The following is an 18065-nucleotide window of genomic DNA, read 5'->3' on the forward strand; positions in this document are numbered from 1 at the left end:
AGACAGAGAGAAAGAAAGAGACAGACACAGAGGGAGACACACAGACAAACACACAGAGCGAGACAGAGAGAGGCAGACACACACAGAGACAGACAAAAGGAGAGAGAGAGAAAGACATTCACAGAGACAGCATTATTGAAAGGAGCATATCTAACACACAGAACACCTCACCCACAAAACCTGACACTGCTGGTTAGGTCTGACCATGGAATGGTTATATGGCCCAGGAGGACGGACTGGTGGTTATACAGACCAGGAGGACTAGTGGTTATATGGCCCAGGAGGACGGACTGGTGGTTATACAGACCAGGAGGACTAGTGGTTATACAGACCAGGAGGACAGACTAGTGGTTATACAGACCAGGAGGACAGACTAGTGGTTATATGCCCAGGAGGACAGACTAGTGGTTATACAGACCAGGAGGACTAGTGGTTATACAGACCAGGAGGACTAGTGGTTATATGGCCAGGAGGACAGACTGGTGGTTATATAGACCAGGAGGACAGACTGGTGGTTATATAGACCAGGAGGACAGACTGGTGGTTATACAGACCAGGAGGACTAGTGGTTATACAGACCAGGAGGACTAGTGGTTATATAGACCAGGAGGACAGACTAGTGGTTATACAGACTAGTGGTTATATAGACCAGGAGGACTAGTGGTTATATAGACCAGGAGGACAGACTAGTGGTTATATAGACCAGGAGGACAGACTAGTGGTTATACAGACTAGTGGTTATACAGACCAGGAGGACAGACTAGTGGTTATATAGACCAGGAGGACTAGTGGTTATATAGACCAGGAGGACTAGTGGTTATACAGACCAGGAGGACTAGTGGTTATATAGACCAGGAGGACTAGTGGTTATACAGACCAGGAGGACAGACTGGTGGTTATATGGACCAGGAGGACAGACTAGTGGTGACACAGACCAGGAGGACAGACTAGTGGTTATATAGACCAGGAGGACTAGTGGTTATACAGACCAGGAGGACTAGTGGTTATACAGACCAGGAGGACAGACTAGTGTTTATACAGACCAGGAGGACTAGTGGTTATACAGACCAGGAGGACTAGTGGTTATATAGACCAGGAGGACAGACTAGTGGTTATATAGACCAGGAGGACAGACTAGTGGTTATACAGACTAGTGGTTATATAGACCAGGAGGACAGACTAGTGGTTATACAGACTAGTGGTTATATAGACCAGGAGGACTAGTGGTTATATAGACCAGGAGGACAGACTAGTGGTTATATAGACCAGGAGGACAGACTAGTGGTGATACAGACCAGGAGGACTAGTGGTTATATAGACCAGGAGGCCTAGTGGTTATACAGACCAGGAGGACTAGTGGTTATATAGACCAGGAGGACTAGTGGTTATACAGACCAGGAGGACAGACTGGTGGTTATATGGACCAGGAGGACAGACTAGTGGTGACACAGACCAGGAGGACAGACTAGTGGTTATATAGACCAGGAGGACTAGTGGTTATATAGACCAGGAGGACTAGTGGTTATACAGACCAGGAGGACAGACTAGTGGTTATACAGACCAGGAGGACTAGTGGTTATACAGACCAGGAGGACAGACTAGTGGTTATATAGACCAGGAGGACAGACTAGTGGTTATACAGACCAGGAGGACTAGTGGTTATACAGACCAGGAGGACTAGTGGTTATACAGACCAGGAGGACAGACTAGTGGTTATACAGACCAGGAGGACTAGTGGTTATACAGACCAGGAGGACTAGTGGTTATATGGACCAGGAGGACAGACTAGTGGTGACACAGACCAGGAGGACTAGTGGTTATATAGACCAGGAGGACAGACTAGTGGTTGTGTGTGTGCAGACTGTGTGTGTGTGTGCATGCGTGTGCATGTGTCAGTTCTTGTGTGTGTGTGTGCGCTCGCAACTCACCAGAGCATGAAAGGACGACACAGAGAAGATTCCGAGGCGTCCCATGGCCAGTTTAGTGGGTCTGGAGGCGAAGGCTAGCAGGCGTTTGGGGTTGGGCAGCTCCCCTCCTTGCAGACTGGCCAGGTAACAGCGGAACCGGAACAAACCCATATGAAACTGTTCCAAGTTCTGCTCCCACAGAAAGATCTAGAACAAAAAAATACAAAAAAACACAACAACCCATTTAAAAAAAAGGGGGCAATCTGGGTCCATGTTTCTCACAGATAGACAGTCTTTGCATCCATAGCTGTGTCTATGCATTTGAGAGTGGTTACACTGCCACGTGTGTCTCCCAGGACGACAGGAGACAGCAGAGAGAGTACGCCTCCAGCCACATCGACGGGGCCGGGGGTGAAGAGGGTCAAAAGTTCAAAGTTCAACAGCGGGTACCTGAGGACCTGAAACGGTCCCTTCACATAGACGGTGTGGTGAAGAAGGTGCAACAGCGCCTCAGAAATAGTGGAGGTGGCCAGGGTGGAGGGGGGGGGAAGAGCCAGCCAGGGTGGAGGGGGGGGGGGGAGAGCCAGCCAGGGTGGAAGTGGGGAAGGGTCAGCCAGGGTGGAGGGGGGAAGGGCCAGACAGGGGAGGGGGAGGGGCCAGACAGGGGAGGGAGGAGGGGCCAGACAGGGGGGTGTGGGGAGCCAACTAGCCCAGAGAAGAGGGGACAATACAGGACCTCTAGCAGATAAAGACTGATACAGTATGAGGGGGTTGAGTCCCAAATGGCGCCCTATTCCCTACAGGCACTACATAGGGAATAGCATGCCGTTTGAGAAGCAGACTGGGAGAGACAGGTATTTCTGAGGAGCAAGGCCTGCTTCTATTCAGCTCAGCACAATGTGTAACCAGACGCTGCCAAAGTTGCCCATGCCAACCAGGCAGACAGTCAGTCAAGCAGGCATCCAAACAGGCACCCAACCAGGCAGTCGCCAGCCAGGTAACCAGTCAGCCAAACAGTCCCCCAGCAAACCAGGTTGCCAAGCAGGCAGCCAACAGCCAGGCACCAAACCAGCCAACGACCAGGCACCCATCCTGCCAACCAACCAGCCAGTCAGCAACCAGTGAGCCAGCCATCCAGGCAGCCAACCAGGAAGCCAAACAGAGACTACCTTACAGACACACAACAAAGGATCTGCCTTTCATTAACAGACCATTAAGGACGATATGAACTTTGGGATTCATTAAGAGAATACTAGGTCAGGGTCTAACAGGGGCCAAGTGCTCCATGGTAGGTCAGGGTCTAACAGGGGCCAAGTGCTCCATGGTAGGTCAGGGTCTAACAGGGGCCAACTACTCCATGGTAGGTCAGGGTCTAACAGGGCCAAGAGCTCCATGGTAGGTCAGGGTCTGCTCCATGGTAGGTCAGGGTCTAACAGGGGCCAAGTGCTCCATGGTAGGTCAGGGTCTAACAGGGGCCAAGTGCTCCATGGTAGGTCAGGGTCTAACAGGGCCAAGTGCTCCATGGTAGGTCAGGGTCTAACAGGGCCAAGTGATCCATGGTAGGTCAGGATCTAACAGGGGCCAAGTGCTCCATGGTAGGTCAGGGTCTAACAGGGCCAAGTGCTCCATGGTAGGTCAGGATCTAACAGGGGCCAAGTGCTCCATGGTAGGTCAGGGTCTAACAGGGGCCAAGTGTTCCATGGTAGGTCAGGGTCTAACAGGGGCCAAGTGCTCCATGGTAGGTCAGGATCTAACAGGGGCCAAGTGCTCCATGGTAGGTCAGGGTCTAACAGGGCCAAGTGCTCCATGGTAGGTCAGGATCTAACAGGGGCCAAGTGCTCCATGGTAGGTCAGGGTCTAACAGGGGCCAAGTGCTCCATGGTAGGTCAGGATCTAACAGGGGCCAAGTGCTCCATGGTAGGTCAGGATCTAACAGGGGCCAAGTGCTCCATGGCCCCAACAACAAACAGTAACCTGAAGAACAACATATATTAGTCTCGACAAACAGGGTCTGGGTCCCTAATTACATGATCAATACTGTTCTGTCTTCTTGGCATCAGTGACGAGCTTCATCATCTACTCTCCTATCTTCTTGTCCCTCCTTCAATCCCCTCATACACACCTGGTCCAGTAGTCTTCCTCGTCTTGGTATTGGTAACTTAGCTCACACACCTGGTCCAGTAGTCTTCCTCGTCTTGGTAACTGAGCTCACACACCTGGTCCAGTAGTCTTCCTCATCTTGGTATTGGTAACTGAGCTCACACACCTGGTCCAGTAGTCTTCCTCTTCTTGGTATCGGTAACTGAGCTCACACACCTGGTCTAGTAGTCTTCCTCGTCTTGGTATTGGTAACTGAGCTCACACACACCTGGTCCAGTAGTCTTCCTCTTCTTGGTATTGGTAACTTAGCTCACACACCTGGTCCAGTAGTCTTCCTGTTCTTGGTATTGGTAACTTAGCTCACACACCTGGTCCAGTAGTCTTCCTGTTCTTGGTATCGGTAACTGAGCTCACACACCTGGTCCAGTAGTCTTCCTCATCTTGTTATCGGTAACTGAGCTCACACACCTGGTCCAGTAGTCTTCCTCGTCTTGTTATCGGTAACTGAGCTCACACACCTGGTCTAGTAGTCTTCCTCGTCTTGGTATTGGTAACTGAGCTCACACACACCTGGTCCAGTAGTCTTCCTCATCTTGTTATCGGTAACTGAGCTCACACACCTGGTCTAGTAGTCTTCCTCGTCTTGTTATTGGTAACTGAGCTCACACACCTGGTCTAGTAGTCTTCCTCGTCTTGGTATCGGAAACTGAGCTCACACACACCTGGTTCAGTAGTCTTCCTCGTCTTGGTATCGGTAACTGAGCTCACACACACCTGGTCCAGTAGTCTTCCTCATCTTGGTATTGGTAACTGAGCTCACACACCTGGTCCAGTAGTCTTCCTCTTCTTGGTATCGGTAACTGAGCTCACACACCTGGTCTAGTAGTCTTCCTCGTCTTGGTATTGGTAACTGAGCTCACACACACCTGGTCCAGTAGTCTTCCTCTTCTTGGTATTGGTAACTTAGCTCACACACCTGGTCCAGTAGTCTTCCTGTTCTTGGTATTGGTAACTTAGCTCACACACCTGGTCCAGTAGTCTTCCTGTTCTTGGTATCGGTAACTGAGCTCACACACCTGGTCCAGTAGTCTTCCTCATCTTGTTATCGGTAACTGAGCTCACACACCTGGTCCAGTAGTCTTCCTCGTCTTGTTATCGGTAACTGAGCTCACACACCTGGTCTAGTAGTCTTCCTCGTCTTGGTATTGGTAACTGAGCTCACACACACCTGGTCCAGTAGTCTTCCTCATCTTGTTATCGGTAACTGAGCTCACACACCTGGTCTAGTAGTCTTCCTCGTCTTGTTATTGGTAACTGAGCTCACACACCTGGTCTAGTAGTCTTCCTCGTCTTGGTATCGGAAACTGAGCTCACACACACCTGGTTCAGTAGTCTTCCTCGTCTTGGTATCGGTAACTGAGCTCACACACACCTGGTCCAGTAGTCTTCCTCGTCTTGGTATTGGTAACTGAGCTCACACACAACTGGTCTAGTAGTCTTCCTCGTCTTGGTATCGGTAACTGAGCTCACACACACACACACACACACACACACACACACACACACACACACACACACACACACACACACACACACACACACACACACACACACACACACACACACACACACACACACACACACACACACACACACACACACACACACACACACCTGGTCCAGTATGGTTTTCCTCTTCTTGGTATCGGTCACGGCACTGAGCTGCATGTCTCCCATCTTCTTCATCTTCTCGTCCATGTCGATCTTCTGCTCCAGCTTCTTAATCTCCGCCCTCAACAGACGCACCGTGTCCTCCCGGTGATGCTGCCTGGCAACGGCCGCCGCGCACGCCGAGTGGATGGCCGTGATCCAGTTCTCCAGCTCCGTCTGACTGCATGTCTACAAGGGGTTAGAGGTCAGAGGTTAGAGAAAGGGTTACACAGACCTTTACTCCACACTACAGCATGCTTGGAGTACAGCCAAGTTAAACAACAAATGACCAAACAGTGTACATCACACACACACACACACACGGAGCTCCTCCTACCTGGAAGAGAAAAGCATCTCCTAGAGAGTTGCTGAGGCAGAAGACAAAGTCCTTCTTGGGGTGTTCAGGGACGGCCTGGACGATACTGTTCTCAGCCCACGCCGCATGTTTAGGGACACTGTTGTGGTCGATCCCCGACCGTCCGTCCGTCTCGTAGAAGAACAGAGTGCATCCTGGGAGAAAACAGGAACAAGGTCGTTACTCACAACCATCCATCAATCAAATCAAATGTATGTTCATAGCTATTTTTCCTATAAAGTGCAAAATGCAGTCAAACACAATAAAGTATCAATGAAAAAGGTTTAAGGTGATGTATATTTCTAGACAGTGATAGCTTTCTTTCCTTCAAATATCTGACAGGGGGAAATGTCCCTGAAGAAAACAACAACAAATCAAATAAACAACAGCTTGTTTATTCGATTTAATTCTGCTCTCTAGTGGCCAGCGGTAAGAAGTGCCGGTCTGGATTCTCCAGGAGGGAGCACGCATAATCAGAATAATGATGTGGCCTCTAGAATGCTTATGTGGCCTCTAGAATGCTGATGTGGCCCCTAGAATGCTGAGGTGGCCCCTAGAATCCTGATGTGGCCCCTAGAATGCTTATGTGGCCCCTAGAATGCTGATGTGGCCCCTAGAATGCTGAGGTGGCTCCTAGAATGCTGATGTGGCCCCTAGAATACAGATGTGGCCCCTAGAATACAGATGTGGCCCCTAGAATGCGGATGTGGCCCCTAGAATGCTGATGTGACCCCTAGAATGCTGATGTGACCCCTAGAATGCTGATGTGACCCCTAGAATGCTGATGTGACCCCTAGAATGCTGGTGTGGCCCCTAGAATGCTGGTGTGGCCCAGTCAAGTGGTATTAAAAGCCTACCCTGTGATATTTAGGTTAATGATGTGGCCCAGTCAAGTGGTTTTAAAGGCCTACTCTGTGATATTTAGGTTAAAGATGTTGCCCAGTCAAGTGGTTTTAAAGGCCTACTCTGTGATATTTAGGTTAAAGATGTTGCCCAGTCAAGTGGTTTTAAAGGCCTACTCTGTGATATTTAGGTTAATGATGTGGCCCAGTCAAGTGTTTTTAAAGGCCTACTCTGTGATATTTAGGTTGTCTCTCAAATGGCACCATATTCCTATCTAGTGCACTACTTTTGGCTAGGGCCTTGGTCCAGAGTAGTGCACTATATAGAGAATAGGGTGTAATTTGGGATGAAGCCAGACAACACGTATCATCAGGACATCTACACAGCCATGAATAAATCACAAACGGTTGTATTGAGTACAGTGCTGTAAATACAGTTGAAGTTGAAGTCTGAAGTTTACACACACCTTAGCCAAATACATTTAAACTCAGTTTCACACAATTTCCTGACATTTAATCATTGTAAAAAATTCCCTGTCTTAGGTCAGTTAGGATCACCACTTTATTTTAAGAATGTTAAATGTCAGAATAATAGTAGAGAGAATGATTAATTTCAGCTTTTATTTCTTTCATCACATTCCCCAGTGGGTCAGAAGTTTACATACACTCAATTAGTATTTTGTAGCATTGCCTTTAAATTGTTTAACTTGGGTCAAACGTTTCGGGTAGCCTTCCACAATAAGTTGGGTGAATTTTGGCCCATTCCTCCTGACAGCTGGTTTAACGGAGTCAGGTTTGTAGGCCTCCTTACTCCCACATGCTTTTTCAATTCTGCCCACACATTTTCTATAGGATTGAGGTCAGGGCTTTGTGATGGCCACTCCAATACCTTGACTTTGTTGTCCTTAAGCCATTTTGCCACTCCTTCCTCATGACGCCATCTATTTTGTGAAGTGCACCAGTCCCTCCTGCAGCAAAGCACCCTCATAAAATGATGCTGCCACCCCCATGCTTCACGGTTGGAATGCTGATCTTCGGCTTGCAAGCCTCCCCCTTTTTCCTCCAAACATAACGATGGTCATTATGGCCAAACAGTTCTATTTTTGTTACATCAAACCAGAGGACATTTCTCCAAAAAGTATGATCTTTGTCCCCATGTGCAGTTGCAAACCGTAGTCTGGCTTTTTTATGGTGGTTTTGGAGCAGTGACTTCTTCCTTGCTGAGTGGCCTTTCAGGTTATGTTGATATGGGACTCGTTTTACTGTGGATATAGATACTTTTGTACCCGTTTCCTCCAGCATCTTCACAAGGTCCTTTGCTGTTGTTCTGGGATTTGCACTTTTCTCACCAAAGTACGTTCAGCTCTAGAAGACAGAACGCATCTCCTTCCTGAAGCGGTGTGGCCCATAGTGTTTATACTTGCATACTATTGTTTGTACATATGAACATGGTAGCTTCAGGTGTTTGAAAATTGCTCCCAAGGATGAACCAGACTTGTGGAGGTCTACAGTTGTTTTGAGGTCTTTTGATTTTCCCATGATGTCAAGCAAATACGCACTGAGTTTGAAGGTAGGCCTTGAAATACATCCACAGGTACACCTCCAATTGACTCAAATGATGTCAATTAGCCTATCAGAAGCTTCTAAAGCCATGACATAATTTTCTGGAATTTTCCAAGCTGTTTAAAGGCACAGTCAACTTAGTGTATGTAAACTTCTGACCCACTGGAATTGTGATATAGTGAATTATAAGTGAAATAATCTGTCTGTAAACAATTGTTGGAAAAATGACTTGTGTCAATGCACAAAGTAGATGTCCTAACCGACTCGCCAAAACTATAGTTTGTTAACAAGAAATGTGTGGAGTGGTTGAAAAACGAGTTTTAATGACTCCAACCTGAGTGTATGTAAACTTCCGACTTCAACTGTACCTCTTCAGGGGAACTGTCATAAATCACATAGGGTTGTATTGAGTACAGTGCTGTAAATAGCTCTTTTGTAGCAGTAGTAATAGTAGTAACATTTGTAGCAGTAGTAGTATTAGTAGTAGTAGGTGTAGTAACATTTGTAGTAGTAGTAGTAGTAGTAGTAGTAGTAACATTTGTAACAGTAGTAGTAGTAGTAACATTTGTAACAGTAGTAGTAGTAACATTTGTAACAGTAGTAGTAGTGGTAACATTTGTAACAGTAGTAGTAACATTTGTAACAGTAGTAGTAGTAGTAGGTGTAGTAAAATTTGTAACAGTAGTAGTAGTGGTAACATTTGTAACAGTAGTAGTAACATTTGTAACAGTAGTTGTAGTAGTAGGTGTAGTAACATTTGTAGTAGTAGTAGTAACATTTGTAGTAGTAGTAGTAACATTTGTAGTAGTAGTAGTAACATTTGTAGCAGTAGTAGTAGTAGTAGCAGTAACATTTGTAGCAGTAGCTGTAATGTGTATAGAGCCAGTAGATAGTTAGATAGCAGTGTGTATAGATACAGTATATACTGTAGGGTAGGTACTAGTAATAATAATAGATACAGTAGATAGTTAGATAGCAGTGTGTATAGATACAGTAGATAGTTAGATAGCAGTGTGTATAGATACGGTAGATAGTTAGATAGCAGTGTGTATAGATACGGTAGATAGTTAGATAGCAGTGTGTATAGATACAGTAGATAGTTAGATAGCAGTGTGTATAGATACAGTAGATAGTTAGATAGCAGTGTGTATAGATACAGTAGATAGTTAGATAGCAGTGTGTATAGATACAGTAGATAGTTAGATAGCAGTGTGTATAGATACAGTAGATAGTTAGATAGCAGTGTGTATAGATACAGTATATACTGTAGGGTAGGTACCTTTGAGGCAGACCCAGTAGCTCTTCCACTTCCTCCTGGTGGCCGACTCCACCTTCTTGCTTTTCTTGTGAACCAGGAAGTTCTTGACGGCCAGCCGGCCTGCCTTCCGCACGGTTCCCTGGACGACGCCGTGCAGGGGATCTGATTGGTAGGCTGAACTCATGGTGCTCTGCTCGTCACTCAGGGCTGACCCCGCCTCCTCCAGACTCTCTGTCTGACATGAGCTCATCTCCAACTCCTAATCATAACATTACATTACATTCAAATCAATAAAGCTTTATTGTTCCCGAACTGCAATTCATTTGCAGCTTAAAATACATAAACAGACGAAGGATTGAAAACAGCAAACCCCCCTCATAGCCTGGTTCTTCCTAGAACCTAGGTTTCTTCCTAGGTTCTGGCTTTTCTAGGGAGTTTTCCCTAGCCACCGTACTTCTACATCTACATTGCTTGTTGTTTTGGGGTTTTAGACTGGGTTTGTGTATCAGCTGATGTAAAAAAGGGCTTTAAAAATCAATTTGATTTGAAACACACATAGCAGATGATGATTGTGATCGTGTGTGTGTGTGTGTGTGTGTGAACCAGAACCCACCTGTCTGAAGTTCTCGTAGACCCCCTGAACCCCCTCACTGGCTCCTCCCCCGCTGCTGCTTCCGCTGTCACTGCCAGCGAACAGGCTCCGCCCTGCCGCCGAGCACACGGAGAAGGACATAGACATGGTCTTATAGCGCCGGGACTGATGCTCCACCCCCGAAGCCGTCAGCCCGTCGATGCCACTGTCCTCGTACTCACTGCCCTCTCCAGCTGTCACATCCTGGAAACACACAGGTACAGTCACACAGGTGAGACACACAAACACACACACACACGACACAGGTAGAGATGAGACACACACACACACGACACAGGTAGAGATGAGACACACACACACGACACAGGTAGAGATGAGACACACACACACACACACGACACAGGTAGAGATGAGACACACACACACACACACACACACAAACAACACAGGTAGAGATGAGACACACACACACACACACGACACAGGTAGAGATGAGACACACACACGACACAGGTAGAGATGAGACACACACACACACACACACACACACGACACAGGTAGAGATGAGACACACACACACGACACAGGTAGAGATGAGACACCCACACGACACAGGTAGAGATGAGACACACACACACACGACACAGGTAGAGATGAGACACACACACACGACACAGGTAGAGACACACCCACACGACACAGGTAGAGATGAGAAACACACACACACGACACAGGTAGAGACACACCCACGCATGACACAGGTAGAGACACACCCATCCACACACACACACACACACACACGAGGTAGAGGTGAGACACACACAGTCTATGGACACTTGTTGCATTAGATTGGTCTCCAGACATGTGGTCAGACTGACAGAAAACCAAGCTTCAGTCCTGTCACACCAGCAGTCCTTCACCTTGAGTAGAGTCCATACCATCTCTGCAGATGTGGAGGTGGCAACCCTGCCCTCAAAAAATCCTGATCCGGGTCTTTCTAGAAACTAGGGTACCAGTGGTGCCCTTAACAAATCCAACAAGTTGAGGTCACTGATCCTACCCTGGCCAACCTTAGTTTCTAGAAAGACCAGTCTGTAGACTAGGCTACGGTACCAATGGTGCCCTTAAAAAAATCCAACCTTAGCCTAGTCTACAGCCGGGTCTTTCTAGAAACTAGGGTACCAGTGGTGCCCTTAAAAAATCCTCCACTCTAATTGGTTTGTTTTTCATGTGGAGTGGTATCACATTCACATCGACTCCGGAAATGACTAAAAATCAGTATCATATTAGTGTTATACCATGGCATTCTTGAATCCTCATTTCTGATTGGCTTAAACGGCATTCTAGAGCATGCATTATTTCCCTATAACGCACGGTACATCAACACGGTAGAATTCAATGGCTTTTGCTTTTGAAAGCAAAAGTTGAATTGAAAACATTATTGGCGTTGCTGAATTAGATTTTCATAATAGCAAGCTACAGGACTGATGGTTTGTTTAGCTAAACTAGCAAGTCTGTTTGGTTAACACAGCCACTAACTGTACGCCATCTAGTAAACACGCTTCATCAGTGGATGTTACACACAGTTCTACCTGCATTATCAACAATCTACCTGCGTGTTGTTGGAAAAAACGTACACTACCGTTCAAAAGTTTATGACACCACTACATATCCACAATACAAAATGTATAACAACAATATTACAATGAACACTACCGTTCAAAAGTTTGGGGTCACTTAGAAATGTCCTTGTTTTTTAAAGAAAAGCTATTTTTTTGCTCGGACACCCATGCATACCCCACAAGACATGCCACAAGAGGTCTCTTCACAGTCCAGAACAGACTATGGGAGGCGCACAGTACTACATAGAGCCATGACTACATGGAACTCTATTCCACAGTACTACATAGAGCCATGACTACATGGAACTCTATTCCACAGTACTACCTAGAGCCATGACTACACGGAACTCTATTCCACAGTACTACCTAGAGCCATGACTACAAGGAACTCTATTCCACAGTACTACCTAGAGCCATGACTACACGGAAGTCTATTCCACAGTACTACATAAAGCCATGACTACACGGAACTCTATTCCACAGTACTACATAGAGCCATGACTACATGGAACTCTATTCCACAGTACTACATAGAGCCATGACTACACGGAACTCTATTCCACAGTACTACATAGAGCCATGACTACATGGAACTCTATTCCACAGTACTACATAGAGCCATGACTACATGGAACTCTATTCCACAGTACTACATAGAGCCATGACTACATGGAACTCTATTCCACAGTACTACATAGAGCCATGACTACACGGAACTCTATTCCACAGTACTACATAGAGCCATGACTACACGGAACTCTATTCCACAGTACTACATAGAGCCATGACTACACGGAACTCTATTCCACAGTACTACATAGAGCCATGACTACATGGAACTCTATTCCACAGTACTACATAGAGCCATGACTACACGGAACTCTATTCCACAGTACTACATAGAGCCATGACTACACGGAACTCTATTCCACAGTACTACATAGAGCCATGACTACATGGAACTCTATTCCACAGTACTACATAGAGCCATGACTACATGGAACTCTATTCCACAGTACTACATAGAGCCATGACTACATGGAACTCTATTCCACAGTACTACATAGAGCCATGACTACATGGAACTCTATTCCACAGTACTACATAGAGCCATGACTACATGGAACTCTATTCCACAGTACTACATAGAGCCATGACTACATGGAACTCTATTCCACAGTACTACATAGAGCCATGACTACATGGAACTCTATTCCACAGTACTACATAGAGCCATGACTACATGGAACACTATTCCACAGTACTACATAGAGCCATGACTACATGGAACACTATTCTACAGTACTACATAGAGCCATGACTACATGGAACTCTATTCCACAGTACTACATAGAGCCATGACTACATGGAACTCTATTCCACAGTCCTACATAGAGCCATGACTACATGGAACTCTATTCCACAGTACTACATAGAGTAACTCGTGCCAGCAGTAAAATTTGATTTAAAAAGCAGATAGAAATAAACCTTATGAAACAGTGGGGACGGTGAGGCAACACAGACACATGCTTACAAAACACACAACATACGTACAACATACGCACTATACACATGGATGTTCTGGTATAGATATGTTGTAAGTAGCGTAGACGCCTGAGGGCAAACACTTAATATGTTATGAATGTATTGTAAGGTTTTTAAAAAATGTATAACTGCCTTAATTTTGCTGGACCCCGGGAAAAGTAGCTGCTGTCTTGGCAGGAACTAATGGGGATCCATAATAAACCCCGGGAAAAGTAGCTGCTGTCTTGGCAGGAACTAATGGGGATCCATAATAAACCCCAGGAAAAGTAGCTGCTGTCTTGACAGGAACTAATGGGGATCCATAATAAACCCCGGGAAAAGTAGCTGCTGTCTTGGCAGGAACTAATGGGGATCCATAATAAACCCCAGGAAAAGTAGCTGCTGTCTTGACAGGAACTAATGGGGATCCATAATAAACCCCGGGAAAAGTAGCTGCTGCCTTGACAGGAACTAATGGGGATCCATAATAAACCCCGGGAAAAGTAGCTGCTGTCTTGGCAGGAACTAATGGGGATCCATAATAAACCCCAGGAAGAGTAGCTGCTGCCTTGGCAGGAACTAATGGGGATCCATAATAAACCCCAGGAAGAGTAGCTGCTGCCTCGGCAGGATCTAATGGGGATCCATAATAAACCCCGGGAAAAGTAGCTGCTGTCTTGGCAGGAACTAATGGGGATCCATAATAAACCCCAGGAAAAGTAGCTGCTGTCTTGACAGGAACTAATGGGGATCCATAATAAACCCCGGGAAAAGTAGCTGCTGTCTTGGCAGGAACTAATGGGGATCCATAATAAACCCCAGGAAAAGTAGCTGCTGTCTTGGCAGGATCTAATGGGGATCCATAATAAACCCCGGGAAAAGTAGCTGCTGTCTTGGCAGGAACTAATGGGGATCCATAATAAACCCCGGGAAAAGTAGCTGCTGTCTTGGCAGGAACTAATGGGGATCCATAATAAACCCCAGGAAAAGTAGCTGCTGTCTTGGCAGGATCTAATGGGGATCCATAATAAACCCCGGGAAAAGTAGCTGCTGTCTTGGCAGGAACTAATGGGGATCCATAATAAACCCCAGGAAAAGTAGCTGCTGTCTTGACAGGAACTAATGGGGATCCCTAATAAACCCCGGGAAAAGTAGCTGCTGTCTTGACAGGAACTAATGGGGATCCGTAATAAACCCCAGGAAGAGTAGCTGCTGCCTCGGCAGGAACTAATGGGGATCCCTAATAAACCCCAGGAAGAGTAGCTGCTGCCTCGGCAGGAACTAATGGGGATCCTTAATCAACCCCCGGAAGAGTAGCTGCTGCCTCGGCAGGAACTAATGGGGATCCCTAATAAACCCCAGGAAGAGTAGCTGCTGCCTCGGCAGGAACTAATGGGGATCCCTAATAAACCCCAGGAAGAGTAGCTGCTGCCTTGGCAGGAACTAATGGGGATCCATAATAAACCCCAGGAAGAGTAGCTGCTGCCTCGGCAGGATCTAATGGGGATCCGTAATAAACCCCAGGAAGAGTAGCTGCTGCCTCGGCAGGAACTAATGGGGATCCATAATAAACCCCAGGAAGAGTAGCTGCTGCCTCGGCAGGAACTAATGGGGATCCCTAATAAACCCCAGGAGGAGTAGCTGCTGCCTCGGCAGGAACTAATGGGGATCCGTAATAAACCCCAGGAAGAGTAGCTGCTGCCTCGGCAGGAACTAATGGGGATCCCTAATAAACCCCAGGAGGAGTAGCTGCTGCCTCGGCAGGATCTAATGGGGATCCATAATAAACCCCGGGAAAAGTAGCTGCTGTCTTGGCAGGAACTAATGGGGATCCATAATAAACCCCAGGAAAAGTAGCTGCTGTCTTGACAGGAACTAATGGGGATCCATAATAAACCCCGGGAAAAGTAGCTGCTGTCTTGGCAGGAACTAATGGGGATCCATAATAAACCCCAGGAAAAGTAGCTGCTGTCTTGGCAGGATCTAATGGGGATCCATAATAAACCCCGGGAAAAGTAGCTGCTGTCTTGGCAGGAACTAATGGGGATCCATAATAAACCCCAGGAAAAGTAGCTGCTGTCTTGACAGGAACTAATGGGGATCCATAATAAACCCCGGGAAAAGTAGCTGCTGTCTTGACAGGAACTAATGGGGATCCGTAATAAACCCCAGGAAGAGTAGCTGCTGCCTCGGCAGGAACTAATGGGGATCCCTAATAAACCCCAGGAAGAGTAGCTGCTGCCTCGGCAGGAACTAATGGGGATCCATAATAAACCCCAGGAAGAGTAGCTGCTGCCTCGGCAGGAACTAATGGGGATCCCTAATAAACCCCAGGAAGAGTAGCTGCTGCCTCGGCAGGAACTAATGGGGATCCCTAATAAACCCCAGGAAGAGTAGCTGCTGCCTTGGCAGGAACTAATGGGGATCCATAATAAACCCCAGGAAGAGTAGCTGCTGCCTCGGCAGGATCTAATGGGGATCCGTAATAAACCCCAGGAAGAGTAGCTGCTGCCTCGGCAGGAACTAATGGGGATCCATAATAAACCCCAGGAAGAGTAGCTGCTGCCTCGGCAGGAACTAATGGGGATCCCTAATAAACCCCAGGAGGAGTAGCTGCTGCCTCGGCAGGAACTAATGGGGATCCGTAATAAACCCCAGGAAGAGTAGCTGCTGCCTCGGCAGGAACTAATGGGGATCCCTAATAAACCCCAGGAGGAGTAGCTGCTGCCTCGGCAGGAACTAATGGGGATCCGTAATAAACCCCAGGAAGAGTAGCTGCTGCCTCGGCAGGAACTAATGGGGATCCGTAATAAACCCCAGGAAGAGTAGCTGCTGCCTCGGCAGGAACTAATGGGGATCCGTAATAAACCCCAGGAAGAATAGCTGCTGCCTTGGCAGGAACTAATGGGGATCCCTAATAAACCCCAGGAGGAGTAGCTGCTGCCTTGGCAGGAACTAATGGGGATCTATAATAAACCCCAGGAAGAGTAGCTGCTGCCTTGGCCGGAACTAATGGGGATCCATAATAAACCCCAGGAAGAGTAGCTGCTGCCTTGGCCGGAACTAATGGGGATCCATAATAAACCCCAGGAAGAACAGCTGCTGCCTTGGCAGGAACTAATGGGGATCCCTAATAAACCCCAGGAAGAGTAGCTGCTGCCTTGGCAGGAACTAATGGGGATCCATAATAAACCCCAGGAAGAGTAGCTGCTGCCTTGGAAGGAACTAATGGGGATCCATAATAAACCCCAGGAAGAGTAGCTGCTGCCTCGGCAGGAACTAATGGGGATCCATAATAAAAACAAATGAACACATTTCTAGCAGCAAAATGTGTTAAATTATAGCCGTGGTATTAAAAGGGAGAATAAACCAGGGGCTCTCTGGGTTCTCTGGAACATATTGCAACTCCGTGGAACGTCAGTTCCACTCCTCTAGCGTGTCATGGAACACACCTTCCACGTCGTTCTGTAGTTTCCATAGAACACACAGCCCCTCGTTAATTATCCCTTACGTATGCTACCAGTGTGGTCTATGATATGCATTCGGTGTGCATCCTATGACTAAAAAACAAACATGGAGTCAGTGTAACAACATTGTGACATCCTACCTGTATGGTCTGTGCCCTGCGTCCCTGCATGGTGGCGCAGGTGGCAGCCCGGGGATTGGTTAGCCCCTCAGACAGGCAGTGTGAGCGTCGGCAGGGCAGAGTATACGCTCCGTACGAGTTCCCATCATCCTCCTCTTCCGGAGACACCATCTTATCACCCTCCCGGGCGGAGCGGTTAGCGTCATGGTGCCACTTAGCGTAGCGTCCAGCGGGTCGGCGAGTCGGGGTCTTCTGACCCCCGTAGAGCTGGTCCAGGGAGTTGGCTCGGCCTGCTGCGTCCAGACTCTCCAGACCCTCAGGGGACATGAGCCCCAGCAGGCCGTCACAATCAGGGAAGTCTTCTACCTCCTCTGTGTCGATGATCTCCTCTGTGCTGAAAAGAGACGGAAATTGAATGGATTTGAACTGACAACCCTCCAGTTGGCCGATTCTCTACACTTACATGTAAGTCATTTAGCATATCCAGAGTGTGTAGTGGAAAGTTCCTGTATTTACCAAATCATGAGAGCAAACCACACACAAGTCAGAGTTATCACAAAGTCCATCTTTAATTATATGAGCTCCATCACAACCCTGTGACTCTCAGATCAATTCAGTGTCTATAAATGAATTATCTGAGAGTCCCTTACACATTGCAACTGAGATCCTTTATAGCAAAGACACACATAGCCAGACAGCATTGGCTATAAATTATCGTTCAGCTTTGTCTCCTAAACTATGTTCTTATCTCGCTCTCAGGACCATAAAACAAATCCTCATCAACAGGCATATATCAAATCCACCCCTCCTGGACAAGATCACAGAGACACATTGACTGGCACACCCACATTGTGGAGCCAAGAGATAATTGGTTTAAAATATATGTTTACATATGAAGACAAGCTTGACCCCTCCCCTTTCTGTGGCCCAAGTAACTGACCCCAGGACAGAGAACAGATAACTGCAACCGGCCACCACTATAGTACAACAAGACATTCTATATGAG

At 47.1% G+C, this 18065-nt stretch overlaps 1 protein-coding gene across 1 annotated transcript in view; it reads right to left on the bottom strand.

Moving 5' to 3' along the window:
- LOC109879675 (T-lymphoma invasion and metastasis-inducing protein 1) overlaps positions 1-18065 on the bottom strand; it is a 129468-nt gene that overhangs the window by 58928 nt on the left and 52475 nt on the right. Inside the window, exons 5-10 of the mRNA XM_031796303.1 lie at positions 17081-17453; positions 10349-10570; positions 9757-9994; positions 6055-6227; positions 5682-5906; positions 1916-2114 (exon numbers count right to left, since the gene is read on the bottom strand). Coding sequence (XP_031652163.1) covers positions 1916-2114; positions 5682-5906; positions 6055-6227; positions 9757-9994; positions 10349-10570; positions 17081-17453 — 1430 coding nt within the window. The remainder of the gene's footprint in view (positions 1-1915; positions 2115-5681; positions 5907-6054; positions 6228-9756; positions 9995-10348; positions 10571-17080; positions 17454-18065) is intronic.

This window comes from Oncorhynchus kisutch, linkage group LG18 (genome assembly GCF_002021735.2).
Source record: "Oncorhynchus kisutch isolate 150728-3 linkage group LG18, Okis_V2, whole genome shotgun sequence".
Lineage (NCBI taxonomy): Eukaryota > Metazoa > Chordata > Actinopteri > Salmoniformes > Salmonidae > Oncorhynchus > Oncorhynchus kisutch.